General features: G+C 41.6%; 2 protein-coding genes across 3 annotated transcripts in view; one reads left to right on the plus strand and one right to left on the minus strand.

Moving 5' to 3' along the window:
• The window catches only part of LOC117347960 (aminopeptidase Ey-like), a 123,519-nt gene that overhangs the window by 11,941 nt on the left and 96,874 nt on the right, over positions 1-14,704 (minus strand). For both annotated transcript variants that reach the window (XM_033919482.1, XM_033919481.1), the window contains one exon: positions 8,529-8,639. In XM_033919482.1, coding sequence (XP_033775373.1) covers positions 8,529-8,639 — 111 coding nt within the window. The remainder of the gene's footprint in view (positions 1-8,528; positions 8,640-14,704) is intronic.
• ZNF710 (zinc finger protein 710) overlaps positions 4,165-14,704 on the plus strand; it is a 613,623-nt gene continuing 603,083 nt past the window's right edge. Inside the window, exon 1 of the mRNA XM_033919487.1 lies at positions 4,165-4,205. The gene's annotated coding sequence lies outside the window, so the exon portion shown is untranslated. The remainder of the gene's footprint in view (positions 4,206-14,704) is intronic.

Below are 14,704 nucleotides of genomic sequence, written 5' to 3' on the forward strand. Positions count from 1 at the left end.
TAGACCCCCCTGTCCGGTTGTCTCCACACATAGCTTTGGGATGCCGAAATGTCCTGTTTTCACGGACAGCGTCCCGAAGCTGTACGCGGGGACAACGGGACAGGCAATCATTTCCCCTCCTCCCTGCCATGCCAAAACCAGTCTCCCTCCTTCGCTCCTCCAGCACCGATTCAAACCCCCCCCCCAATCTGCCGCACCGCTACTGGTTCTTACCACCCAGAAGCCTTCCCGATGTCAATTCTGACGTCGGAGAGGAAGTTCAGGACCAACCAATCGCCTGGCTGGCCCGGAACTTCCTCTTCGATGTCAGAATTGACGTGAGGAAGAAGGCTTCTTGGCGGCAAGAAGCAGTGGCGGCGGCGGACCAGGGGGAGGGGGGGTTGAAATGGCGCTGGATGGAGGAAAAGAGAGAGGCTGGCAAGCAGCGGCGGAGGACTGGGGAAGGTTTGAATCAGGTGCTGAAGGAAGGCTGGCTTTGGTGTGGCAGGGAGGGAGGGAGGCAGGCTGGCTTTAGGGAAGGGGGTGGGACACAGGCTGGAAGGCAGTGAGGAGGACATAAGAAGGAGGGAGGAAGGAAGGAAGGAGAGAAAGAGATAGAGAAGAGTGGGTTGTAGAAAGACTAGAGAGAGAAAGGCCTGGACCAAAGGGGAAAGACAGCAGGCTGATTCAGGACTATGGGACATGCAGGCAAAGGGGGAGAGACCCTGAGAGTTGAAGTTATGGCCAAAAGCCAAGGATTGTCATTGTGATGACTGAGTTTTGTTTGGGAGGGAGTAAACAGGTAGCTAGACAAGGGTGACCCAGTCGACATTGTATATCTGGATTTTCAGAAGGCGTTCGACAAGGTTCCACATGAACGTCTACTTCAAAAAATTGCAAGCCATGGAATCGAGGGTGAAATACTTATGTGGATTAAAATCTGGCTGGCAGATAGGAAACAGAGAGTGGGGGTAAATGGAAAATACTCGGACCGGAAAAGTGTGACGAGTGGAGTGCCACAGGGTTCGGTGCTTGGACCCGTACTCTTCAACATAGTTATAAACGACCTGGAAATTGGTACGACGAGTGAGGTGATGAAATTTTCAGACGATACAAAGTTATTCAGAGTAGTGAAGATGCAGGAGGATTGCAAAGACCTGCAATGTGACATAAACACCCTCAAGAAATGGGCCGCAAAATGGCAAATGAGATTTAACGCGGATAAGTGTAAGGTGATGCATGTCGGTAACAAAAATCATATACACAAATATAGGATTCCGGCACAGTACTTGGAGAGACCCACAGGAAAGAGACTTAGGAGTACTGATCAACAAATCGATGAAGCCGTCTGCGCAATGTGCAGCGGCAGCGAAAAGGGTAAACAGAATGCTAGAAATGATTAAGAAGGGGATCACAAACAGATCGGAGAAGGTTATCATGACGCTATACCGGGCCTTGGTATGCCCTCACCTGGAATACTGCGTCCAGCACTGGTTGCCGTATATGAAGAAGGACACAGAACTACTCAAAAGGGTTCAGAGAAGAGTGATTAAAATGGTTAAGGGACTGGAGGAGTTACCATACAGTGAGAAATTAGAGAAACTGGGCCTCTTCTCCCTTGAAAAGAGGAGACTGAGCGGGGACATGATCAAAACATTCAAGATAATGAAGGGAATAGACTTAGTAGATAAAGACAGGTTGTTCACCCTCTCCAAAGTAGAGAGAACAAGAGGGCACTCTCTAAAGTTAAAAGGGAATAGATTCAGTTCTCAAACCAATATCAAAATGGATTCCTTCGGGATCTGTTGATTCCCAAATAGAGGCTTTTTATCAATGTATTTTACAGGAAATTGATGATCTCGAGAAGAACATCAAGAAGAAATTATACCACAACCTAACTAAGGATGAATATTTGGCAATGAAGGAATTATCCAGAAACAACATTGTCATTACGCCTACGGACAACGGTGGGGGGTATAGTGGTAATGGATTATGATAAATATATTAATGAAATAGAATGACAAGTTGATGATCTTGGTTATTACATTCCATTAGAAAATGATCCTACTGCAAGACTAAAGAAAGAGATAGATGAAACAATCACTTTGGCACGTTAAGCGGGTTAAATTACCTCAAAAGAGGAAGTATTTTTAAAGGTGGATAATCATGTCATTCCAACAATTTATATACTTCTGAAGATTCATAAATCTTTGAATGATCCACCCAGACATCCAATCATCTCTAGTAATGGCTCTATTTTGGAACCTTTGTCCAAATTTGTCGATTTTTTTCTGAATCCTTTTGTACCACAGATTGCATCATATGTCAAAGATTCAACAATCATGACTAATCTTTTGGAGGACTTTGATGGTGACTTACTTATTAGTGACAATGGACATTGAGTCCTTATATACCAGTATTCCGCTGATGGCTGCATTAGACATTATTGCAAGCAATCTCAAGCAAAGAGATACTTACAAACAGATTCTTAATCATTTCATTCTTATGTTGGATTTCATCCAAATCAGAGGTACCTCAATAGGTTCTTCAGTGGCATCTGACTTGGCTAACTTATACGTAACAGAATTTGAGAAGTTCCTTACAATACATGATTTCTCTGGAGAAGTGGTCATGTATAAGAGATATATTGATTATATTTTTATCCTTTGGAGAGGTAGCCCTGAAAGACTGAAAGTGTTTCACCAGTGGCTTAACTCAAGTGACACAAATCCTCAGTTTAAAATGCAATTTGATGAGAGGAGTATATTGTTTCTGGACATCAAGATAACCAAAACCAGGTACAGTCTTAAGACATCGATTTATAAAAAGGAAACTGATAGAAACACTTACTTATATTTTACCAGTTTCCATAAACAGAGTTTGAAATGTAACTTGCCATATTCTCAGTTTCTTAGACTCCGCAGGTTATGTACAGATATAACTGAATTTGATCAACAAGCTCCTTCAATGGTGAGAAATTTCACAGACAGAGGATATCCAGCAACATATGTTAAAAAGTGTCTGACTAAAGCAAAAACTAAAAAAAGGAAAGATATTCTCCGTCCTAAAACCAACAAATCTGCACCTGACATAGTATGTAGTTTAAGGTTTTCACATTTATCCCATGATATACAAAAAGTAGTAAAAAGAAATTGGCACATCTTTACAGACTCACACATGTTTCCAAAATATAAAACCAACCATTGCATACTCAAGACAAAGGAACCTTAAAGAAATTTTGGTCCCATCCGCTCTACCCGAACAAGTTCCGAGAAATATGAACCCAGTTGGACATATCCCTTGTGGCAAATGCACAGTGTGTAAACACAGTATGACAGTCACAAAATTTAAACATCCAGTGACAGGCTTGGAGGTGCCTTTAAGAGATTACAATGACTGTAACACAAGTTCTATTATATACGCAATTATATGCCCATGCAATTTGTGGTACATTGGCAAAACAAAACGCATGGTAAAGACTCGGATAATTGAACACAAGAGTTGTGTAAGCAGGCACATTGAAACAGCACCAATTGTGGACCATTGGTACCAAAATAAACACAACATTGAAGATATAAACTTTTTTGTACATAAAGCGCCTGTTTTATAAATGGCCCCGAAGCCCATAGAGATTTACAGGGCTTCAGGGCTGTTGCGGCAGCCGCTAGCGCAGCTTTGTAAAACAGGCCCAAAGTGTTAAAAAAGAAATGGATGGGAGGAGATTTGTATAGTGTTCTACTTAAAGAACATATATTTTCAATTTTAATACAATCACACAAGGGGTTTGAATGCTGAGATTGATTTAAAAGTATTTTTTTGACTAAGGACTCTGTATATATATATATTTATCATCAGTCATTCTTGTTTTATCAATATACTATATTTATTTTTTATAGTTTTAAATGATAGAATATGGCATTATAGTCTTCTTGTATTCCCACTCTTTCTTATATTACTCTATTCGATTTTAACCATAGACCCAGGTTCCTTTTTGAATTGCAGTAAGAAAGTAATACTTGTGGTTTGTTCATTAGAGACGTTTGGACATCCATGGTTCAGTTCCACCTTTAGGCCTATCATTACTGCGGTTAGTTGAGGCGCTTCTGCTCTCTCTCCCTGTGAGGCTTTTCGCCGTGGAGTCTATGACGTCATGCTTCCCGCGCATTTGAACAACGTTGGCACTGTGTGAAAAATGGCGTCTGGAAAGTTGGGCTTTTCGCTGTTCGGTAAGCGTGGTTTAATGTTATTTGCCTTCAAACGGCTTAGCTTTTCACTTCTTTGTTCAACCATGCTCCCCAGTGTATTTTCTACTCTACACAACCTTTTTAAAGTGCAGCCCAGCTTGAAATCAAGTAACTTTCTTGATACCCGGTTAGGTAATGAACGGGGACGTTGCAGCACTATTTTATTACAAAGTAACTGTTTCAAACAGGAGCTGGCTGCACGTGACATTCTTTTAAATATGTGTATTTCATGTAGTCTTTTTGTTTGCCTGCATTGCAGGGCCTGCTTTTCTTTTGTGCATTAGTTTTGCCTCAAAGTGATAGTTGGAGGAAGGTCCTTATAGGTTGTCATTTTGTACGGTGTTCCTGCATAATGGGCTAATGTTTAATTTATCCTCCATTGAATAAATGCCTTTTGAAACAGTTAATTTACTAACCATTCCTGCTACGGGCGCATTAAATACATGCTAAGTATATCGCCTTTAAATGACTAGTGTAACATTTTGCTTGAATACATGCTGCATATTCATTTCTAATGATTCTTGCTACAGAATCCATATATGTGTCTTGGGTGTTTAATTACACAGAATCTGTAATATGACAAAGCATATTAGGCATTCGAAGGTGCTCCTCTCAGCATATTCATAAAGTCCACATATGTTTTATTTTTGGATACATTCAATTTGTACTGTTGAGCAATATAATTCAGCTGACGGCCTGTTTTACAAATTTAAAGGGCTTCAGGGCAGTCCCTAGCTGTGACTTTGCAAAACAGGCCCTTAAATAAGTATTGGAAGGTACTTGTTGCTTCAGCATTGCTGGCACATATTTTGTTTTAAAACTTTGTAGGACACTTTAGACTTACTTCATCAATAGAGCTTTTATGCATTGATTGTTGTTTATTAACTATTAAAAGTTGGGGTAAGTTTCCAACACAGACGTTATCTAGTGCATAAATCCACATTTTCGTTTTTTATATTATGTATCACGTCTTATTCTTAACATAGAACTTAGACTACTTGGATGAGGTGATTTACCCAAGCAATGTTGGGTTTCTCTTTTACATTTTGTTCACCAAATTTACTATTGAAGCATGTCATTATTAAAGTAATTATGACATGAGGATTAATTAACATGTTTTATAGTTATTTATAACTTTTTTATTCATGTTGATGTTATTTTTCTAATTTATATGAAATCTATTTTGTCATTTAATCCTATAATTCAACTTTTAAGTGTATATACATGATGGATATTATGTCGTACTTATGTATCTCATTATTTTATAAGATTGTGCATGTTAAATTCAATTATAAAGTGTTTATTTTTATGAGTATGATGCTTTAAAAAAAGGGAGCAAAATCAAAGCTTCAGTAACATTTTTAGGGCCTCTTCTACTAAACAGCACTAGCAGTTTTAGCACGGGGAGCCGCGCTGAATGGCCCGTGCTGCTTCCGACACTCATAAGAACTTAGGGCTCCTTTTATCAAGGTGCGGTAGGGGTTTAACACGCGGAATACCACACGTTAAACCGCCTGCCGCGTTAGTCGCTAACGCCTCCATTGACCAGGCGTTAGTATTTGGCTTGCCGCAGGGGTTAGTGCGTGATGAAATGTCCGATGCGCTAACCCCTGTAACGCACCTTGATAAAAGGAGCCCTTAATGACAAGTGAGGTGATTAGATTTGCAGATGATATGAAGTTATTCAGAGTAGTGAAGACGCAGGAGGATTGCGAAGACCTGCAACGTGACATAAATATGCTCGAGAAATGGCAAATGAGGTTTAACGTGGTTAAGTGTAAGGTGATGCATGTTGGTAAGAAAAATCTTATACACGAATACAGGATGTCTGGTGCAGTACTTGGAGAGACCCCCCAGGAAAGAGACTTGGGAGTACTGGTTGACAAGTCGATGAAACTGTCTGTGCAATGTGCGGCGGCAGCAAAAAAGGCGAACAGAATGCTAAGAATGATTAAGAAGAGGATCACGAACAGATCGGAGAAGGTTATCATGCCGCTGTACCGGGCCATGGTACGCCCTCACCTGGAATACTGTGTCCAGCGTACATGAAGAAGGACACGGTACTACTCGAAAGGGTCCAGAGAAGAGCGACTAAAATGTTTAAGGGGCTGGAGGAGTTGCCGTACAGTGAGAGATTAGAGAAACTGGGCCTCTTTTCCCTTGAAAAGAGGAGACTGAGAGGGGACATGATCAAAATGTTCAAGATAATGAAGGGAATAGACTTAGTAGATAAAGACAGGTTGTTCACCCTCTCCAAGGTAGGGAGAATGAGAGGGCACTCTCTAAAGTTGAAAGGGGATAGATTCCGTACAAACATAAGGAAGTTCTTCTTCACCCAGAGAGTGATAGAAAGCTGGAACGCTCTTCCGGAGTCTATTATAGGGGAAAACACCCTCCAGAGATTCAAAACAAAGTTAGACATGTTCCTGCTGAACTGGAACGTGGTACGCAGGTAAGGCTAATCTCAGTTAGGGCACTGGTCTTTGACCTATGGGCCGCCTTGTGAGCGGAATGCTAGGCACGATGGACCACTGGTCTGACGTAGCAATTCTTATGTTCTTATGGGTCACAACTGCACCCAACAGTGGTTATTGTGATTGAATTGGAAGCCCAAAGGAAGAAAAGAAACCTGCCATTCCAAAATACTTTTATATGTTAGGGAGTCAATAAATCAGCTGAAGTTTTGCTATTTTGAAGCTATACTTTAACTCACCATGTATACTGAATACCGTTATATAGTTGATTATTGAGAGCTTCTATACCGCTATTAATGACGAGGGAGTCAATTCAGAGCAGTCTACATGAGCTTCTGTAAAGGTGTTATGATACATTAGCTTCTGTAGAGATGTTGCCATAAGGAGTTGTGAGCTGTTACAATACATGGGCGCTATACTGAAATACACGGAGCTCTGTAGTGGTGTTACAGAGTTAATACCAGCATGGTTATGCCATAATCCATCATCCTACTTACATGCACATGCTCCCTTGATGGAAACCAGCAGTTAAGATGTATAATGGAGGGGGGGGGGAGTGGAGTTCAGATCTTTTCAACTTAACTGACTCTTTCTCCTTGAACTCATTTTATTCCAAGAATTATCTAGAAGTCCAGTACACACTTTTCAGAATACGTACTCGCACAATACCTCCCCCCCTCTTTTTACTAAGCCGCGGCAGAAGTTTCTACCACAGCCTGAAATGCTAAATGCCCCAGCACTCATAAGAATTTTATGAGCATTGGAGCAGCGTCAGAGCATCTCCAGGCCACAGTAGAAACCTCTTTCGCAGCTTAGTAAAAAAAAAGGGAGGTGGGTATTTGATTTATATTAAGCAGGCCTAAAAAGTGTAGCAATTATTTTTTGCAATAGGTCTGTATTAAGTTTTCAAAACTCAATTTAGAAGCAGAAATGTCCTTGTTCTTTTGCAAAAGTTCATCAGTTCATAAATGCAGATGAATATAGTCACAATGAAGCATTTCATATTAATTTATTCCCAGTCTGGGGCATAATAAAGCTGAATTCTTAAGAAAAAAAACCTGACTTTTACGCTACAGACTGTGGTAGCATTAAAGTTACTCCCTCCTATACCAACACATAGTATGGGTTTTAGTGCAGGCAGTGGTGGTAACAGCTCCGATGCTCATAGGAATTGTATGAGCGTCAGATCAGTTTCCGCCGCTGCTGGCGCTAAAACCCGCTCTATCTGTCTCTTTTACAAAGCCGCGCAGCAGTAGCCCCGAAGCCCTTTAAATCTCTATGGGCTTCGGAGCCATTAGCGCAGGGCAGCCGCTAGCACGGCTTTGTAAAAGAGGAGGGGGTTAGTTTGGAAAACAAGGGCCATGCTAGAATGTCAAGAAGCACTGGGTGAATTACTTCCCAATATCTGACTGATTAAATCCAAATTCAACTGTCTGATGTTCAGCAATATCACTTAATTTTTTACATAATTAATATCATGCCAAGTCATTAGGAATGAATTAGTTTGTTTGGATAATTTGTATCTTTTTGTATATTTTGTCTATTGTCTATGCACTTCAATATTGTATTTTTAAAAATTATTTAATATAATCTATTTACCTATGCTAAGCATAATATAAAGTTTTAATACATTTTTAATAAACCAAATCAAATGCTAAAAGTAAACTGGGAAACATTTGTGCCAGAATAAATTAACACAACTATCTTGCATGCGCTATGCTGAATTCAGCAGATCCCAGAGATTACCTACTTGTTCAGAAGAATCGGAACATTCTGGAAGACATTTCTAATCATATTCATATTACTTATATACTCTTATAACTATACTCACGGGTTATTGCTAGCATTAGTCATCCACAGATTAAAAAAATCAGAAGCCATTGTTTGACACTCTTCAATATCATTAGAACACGCTGTATTGATGGCATTCACTTCATTATACCTGAGCAAGGAAATAGTTTAAATTTTAATTAATAAGATACAAACTGGGTATACAAACAAGAAAACTCTTTCATGCCCATGAGATAACTTATAAGAATCAGTGTACTGTATACTGGGTCTGTACATTCCTACGGCCAAAGGAACAGATCCAAAAATGCATAAATTATTGCAGTATGAAAGGAAATGTCCAGAATATCTCATTATCATTAAACTTATACATTCATTCCGATAAGTAGAGAGGGTGAGTGAAAATCCACAAGTACACACGTGGAAGGAAACAGAATTTGCAAAACAAGAGAAAACTTTTTAAAGAGTCAGTTCAGCAAACAAGAAATAGCAAGTTGCTAATGCATAAATCCAGTTGGAAATACATGAAAGGCAATTATATTAAGGAGCACCAAAAGTTAGATACCAGTTTATAGAACAGTGGCACTTACTTGTGGGATTGGTGTCTTTAATTGGCTTACTGGTGTCATTAATTGGTGTCATTAATTGGCTTACTGTTCAACCGATTTGTTACCTAAGAATTTTGTCTGTTCACCATCTCTCCTATTCTGTACACTGATATTCATTGCTTCTACATTGTAACCTTGTCGCTGATTGTCCAGCTTTTTCTTATTGTATTTGCATTCTTTGTACTTGTATTCATTGATTCTTCATTGTAACTATGTCGCTGATTGTCCAGCTCTTCTTACTGAAAACCGCCTAGAACTTCCATGGCTTTGGCGGTATATAAGAAATAAAATTATTATTATTATTATTATATGCATGTAAGTGCTTAGCATTATTCTGTAAAATTGGCACATAATCAAAAGTGGGCCATACCTGTGAGTGGAGCATGGGTATGTTAACATGTGACATGCACTTATGGAAAGCTCTTAATTGTACTTGTTGCATTGTGCATTTAGATGCAGCAATTTATGCCAGCCATTGACCTTGCATAAGGTTGATGCCCAGGTCAGCTCTCTCTGGCGTCACTTCCAGGACTTGTGTCTTTGTGCCCATACTCTGTAATGGAATAGGCGCACCACAAGCACTCCCTTAAAAGCTTTTTGTACAAGGATGCTTTCGAAGCATAGAAAACATTATCTATAAGTACTAAATCCTAGTTTTTAATGAGTTTTATGAGTAGGTCGCCAAAATATTCTTTATTTTATTTTATAATCTGGTTAAGTGATCCCACCATATGTGTTTTTCCTTAAATGTTTCTTTTTCTTTCCTTAAAAATTGTAGTTCACCCCCTTTGCCTTTTGTACCAGTTTGTAATAGAATGTGAAAATTTGTTTATATTATCTTGTTTTGTTGTTTTGTCCTCCCAAATTTTTTAATTGTTATTTTAAAAAACAATTGTTATACGCATTGAAATATAGGATATTGCATAGATAACAAATCCCAATAAACTTGAAACTTGATTACAAAATTGGAACGAAGGGTCCGATTCTATATATATGTTGCCTAAAAAATTGGCTCTGACTAGTGTTAAGCACTAGTCCCAGCAAGATGGGACTAGTGCTAAGCACAATTTTATACAAGATAGACACCCATTATAGAATCACACTTAACGCTGCCTAAGCATGCTTAGGCGGTGCTAAGCATTCTAACATTGTCTGATCTGTCTGCTGCCTTCGACACTGTTGATCACCACTTCCTCGACACGCTGTCCTCATTGGGATTCCAGGGTTCTGTTCTCTCCTGGTTTTCTTCCTATCTCTCCCATTGTACTTTCAGTGTATGTTATGGTGGATCCTCTTCCGCTGCCCTCCCACTGTCTATCAGTCTACCTCAAGGCTTCATCCTGTGCCCTCTCCTCTTTTCCATATATACCCACTCTCTCAGTACACTGATCTCCTCCTATGGTTTTCAATATCACCTCTTTGCCGATGACTCCCTGATCTACCTCGCCGCACCAGATATCTCTACAGGAACTCGGGCCCGAATCTCAGCCTGCCTGTCCGACATTGCTGCTTGGATGTCTCACCGCCATCTAACTGAATATGGCTAAAATTGAACTTCTCATCTTTCCACCTAAACTCACCTCCCTTCTCTTGCCGTTTTCTATTTCTGTGGATAACGTTCTCCTCCTCCCTGTCTCATCAGCTCGCAACATCGGGGTGATCTTTTACTCTTCTCTCTCCTTCTCTGCTCAGATTCAACAAACCGCCAAAACCCGTTGCTTCCTTCTCTATACTATTAAGCTATTCTAATCTAATCTAATCCTTAGGTTTGTATATCGCATCATCTCCACGTTCGTAGAGCTCGGCGCGGTTTACAGTAGATGAAATAGGAAGGAACTACAACAGAGGGTTTAGAGGTAGAAGTGTGAAGAATATTAGAGGACTTCGGATGCCAGATATAAGAGTTTTCTTGATTCCTAAGTTGGAGAGAGGCTTACATTTTTTGAGAAAAGCCAGGTTTTCAGATGTTTGCGGAAAACTTGGAGAGAGCTCAAGTTCCGAAGAGGGAAGGTAAGGTTGTTCCAGAGCTCAGTGATTTTGAAGTGGAGGGAGGTCCCTAGCTTTCCTGTGTGGGAAATGTCTTTTAGCGAGGGGAAGCATAGTTTTAATTTGTGGGAGGTTCTGGTGGTATTGGGGTATGAGGAATTCCAAGAAAGAGGAATAAAGGGAGGGAGGATACCGTGTAGGATTTTGAAAGCTAAACAGGCGCATTTATAGTGGAACCTGGCGATTATCGGAAGCCAGTGAAGCTTGGCCAGGAGCGGGGAGACATGGTCAAATTTACTTTTAGCGAAGATGAGCTTGGCCGCTGCATTCTGAATCCGCTGGAGTCCGTGGAGGTTTTTCTTAGTTAGGCTTAAGTAGATAGAGTTGCAATAGTCCAATCTGGAAAGGATGATAAAATGTTTTTGATGGAAGCAGGATCTAACTTTCCTCATCATGTGAAGGCTGAAAAAGCATTTTTTTACCAAGGATTGGAGGTGGTCATTGAAGGACAATGCGGAATCAATGATGACGCCCAAGACATTGCTCGAGAACTCAAGTTGCAGAGAGGAGCCAGAGGGTAGTGGGATGGAAGTGGGTAGGTGGTCTAGTTTTGGGCCTAGCCAAAGAAGTCTTGCTTTGGACTCATTCAATTTCATTTGCACAGTGTGGGCCCAGGATTGTAGGTTCATTATACAAGAGGATATGTTCTTGGACAGGTTGGTGAGGTTCGAATCGGTCTCGAGGAGGACGAGGATGTCATTGGCATAAGTGTAAATTGTTTCAAGGGGGATAGGTGGAGAAGTTTTAGGGAGGACATATAGCTGTTGGAAAGGATAGGAGATAGTGGAGAGCCTTGCGGGACTCCACAATTCGGTTTCCAGGGGGAGGATGAGGTGCCATTCATGTTAACAATGTAAGAACGAGAGCGGAGGAATTTAGAGAACCAATCTAGGACTGTGGAGTCGATGCCTATCTCAGAGAGTTGGTAAACAAGAATATCATGGTGGACAACGTCGAAAGAAGTGGAAAGGCCAAATTGTAGGAAGACAGCGAACTTGTTTCGAGAGTGAAGTAGTTGGACCCTTGAAATCAGGGAAGACAATAGGGAATCGGTGCTGAAGTTAGGACGAAAGCCATATTGATAGGGTAGAAGAATAGAGAATCTCTCTAAGTTTGATGAGAGTTGGGTAGAAATGATGGACTCTAGCATCTTGGTTAGGAGAGGGATATTTGCAATTGGGCGATAGCTGGATGGTATGGAAGGGTCAAGGTCAGATTTTTTCAGTAGTGGGGTCAAGGCAATATGACCCATTTCTGGGGAGAAATGGCTCGACTGAAGGGTGGAGTTTATGAGATTGGTGATAGAAGAGATAGCCTATGCGGGAATGTTCTCATATAGGTAGGAGGGGAATGGGTCCAAGGAGCAGTTACAGGTTTTCAGTTTGAGGCAGAGATTGAGGACCAGGGATTCATACACGCTCAAAGGTGGTCCAGGATCTGTCAGCTGGGATAGGGTTGGAGACCATTAGGGTGGGAGTGGAATCGGTGGAATCGGTGGGCACAGGGAGTTGTAGGAGACTGAAGGAGGGAAGGAGCATCTCAAGGTAGAAACCTTATCGTTGAAGAATTTTGCTAGAACATCGGCTGAGGGAGAGGAGGGGAGCTCGGTGGGGGTCTCTTTTGGAGGTTAGGGAGCGCCAGATGTTGAATAGTGCACTGCTCTGATTGTTGGACCTGGAGATTTTGTCACCATAGAAGTTCTTTCTTGCTTTTTTTAGTGCTGTATTGTACAGCTTGATATTGACTCTCCAGGACTGTCTGTCTATGGGACATTTCGATTTTTTCCATATGCGCTCCAGAGCTCGACATTTCTGTTAGAGAATGACACGGTGACAAAATTCATCACCATTCCCGTCCCCGCGGATAACCGCGGGAAATAAACCCATGTCATTTTCTAGTGTCTATTTCATCCCCTGTCCTTCTACACCAGCATTATTCAAAGCAAAGTTTGCGGGTCAGTGGTTGGCCATTCATACTCTGATTCTTCCCTCTTTCCTTAAAGAAAGACATGAAGATGGTTTCCCGCGGTTATCCGCGGGGACGGGAACGGTGATGAATTTTGTCACCGTGTCATTCTCTATTTTAGCTCTCTGTGATATGGGAGGTACCAAGGGGCCTTGCAGGGGTAGGAGATGGATTTAGTGGAAAGAGGGGCGAGGGAAAGATAGGTGGATTCAGAGAGAGCGACCCAGTTATTCCAGTTAGTACCTGAATCTGCAGGCTTAGGGGCAGAGGAGAATAGATTGAGAAATTTAGACCAGAACAGATCGCTTGTGATTTTTTTGCGGAAGGTAATTGGGTTGGAAGTGCGGGGTGGAGCCCCAAGGTGCAACATAAAGATGGGGAGACAGAAAGCCCCTAGGAAGTGGTCAGACCAGGGAACATGTTCCCAGCGAGTGTCGTCAACTGAAGTCTTGTGAGCGGTAAGATTGAGGAAGCTAATGAGGTCTAGTGTGTGCCCCTTTTTGTGGATTGGGGATGGTGCTGGGGGGGGGGGAGGCCAAGGGAGATGAGGAAGCTAATAAGTTCAATTGTATCCTTGTACCAAATCTGACCTCTCCTTTCCTCTCTGAACAACTTCTAAAACCTAAGGAATCATTGTTTTACTTTAATTTTACCCTGTATGTTTATATTTCTGGTGATTTGCATTGTTTTTTACACTGATTGTCCAGCACTCCTTATTGTAAACTGCCTCAAACTAGTATGGCTTTGGCGGTATATAAGAATAAAATTATTATTATCTCTTTGCATTTCCCCACAACCACAAACTGCCTCAGTTCTGCTCCAGGATATACTCTCCTCATCGCCTCGAGGCAGATGCATTTCTATTGAAATGGACAAATCTCTTCTTGTATGCATTTCTTCCATTCCCTTTTATCCTCAGGACTCTTGTCAAGCTGAAGAACGAACATGCCACCATGATTCTAATAGCTCCTCGGTGGCCGCTACAACCTTGGTACTCCCTTCTCCTTCAACTCAGCATCAGAAACCTGGTGGACAGAGGAAAATCAATGGGATGTGGCACTGCCGGGGTACAAGCTCTACAGGAGGGACAGGACCCACAAGAAGGGGGGAGGCATAGCACTATATATAAAGGACTCTATCTACTCGGTCAGGATGGATATGGCAACGAAGGCAGAGGGGCTGGAATCGCTATGGGTCAAATTGCCGGGAAACAAGGGTGCAAGCATAAAACTGGGGCTGTACTATCGCCCACCTGGTACGCCAGAAGGAGTCGGAGACGACTTGGAAGCTGAACTGAGACAGGAATGCAGGACTGGAGGTGTAACAGTGATGGGGGACTTCAACTACCCGGGGATAGACTGGAGTACGGGTCACTCCAACTGCACTAGGGAAACAGGATTTGTAGAAGCTGTGAGGGACTGCTTCATGGAGCAACTGGTTACGGAACCAACACGAGGGGGTGCTACTCTTGACCTCATCCTAAATGGATTGGGGGGGCCTGCAAGAGGGGTAGAAGTGGGAGGACCACTAGGAAATAGTGATCACAGCGCGATCAGATTCACATTAGAAAGGGAGACACCCATAGTAAGGAGGACCGCTA

The sequence above is a fragment of the Geotrypetes seraphini genome, chromosome 14 (genome assembly GCF_902459505.1).
Source record: "Geotrypetes seraphini chromosome 14, aGeoSer1.1, whole genome shotgun sequence".
Taxonomy (NCBI): domain Eukaryota; kingdom Metazoa; phylum Chordata; class Amphibia; order Gymnophiona; family Dermophiidae; genus Geotrypetes; species Geotrypetes seraphini.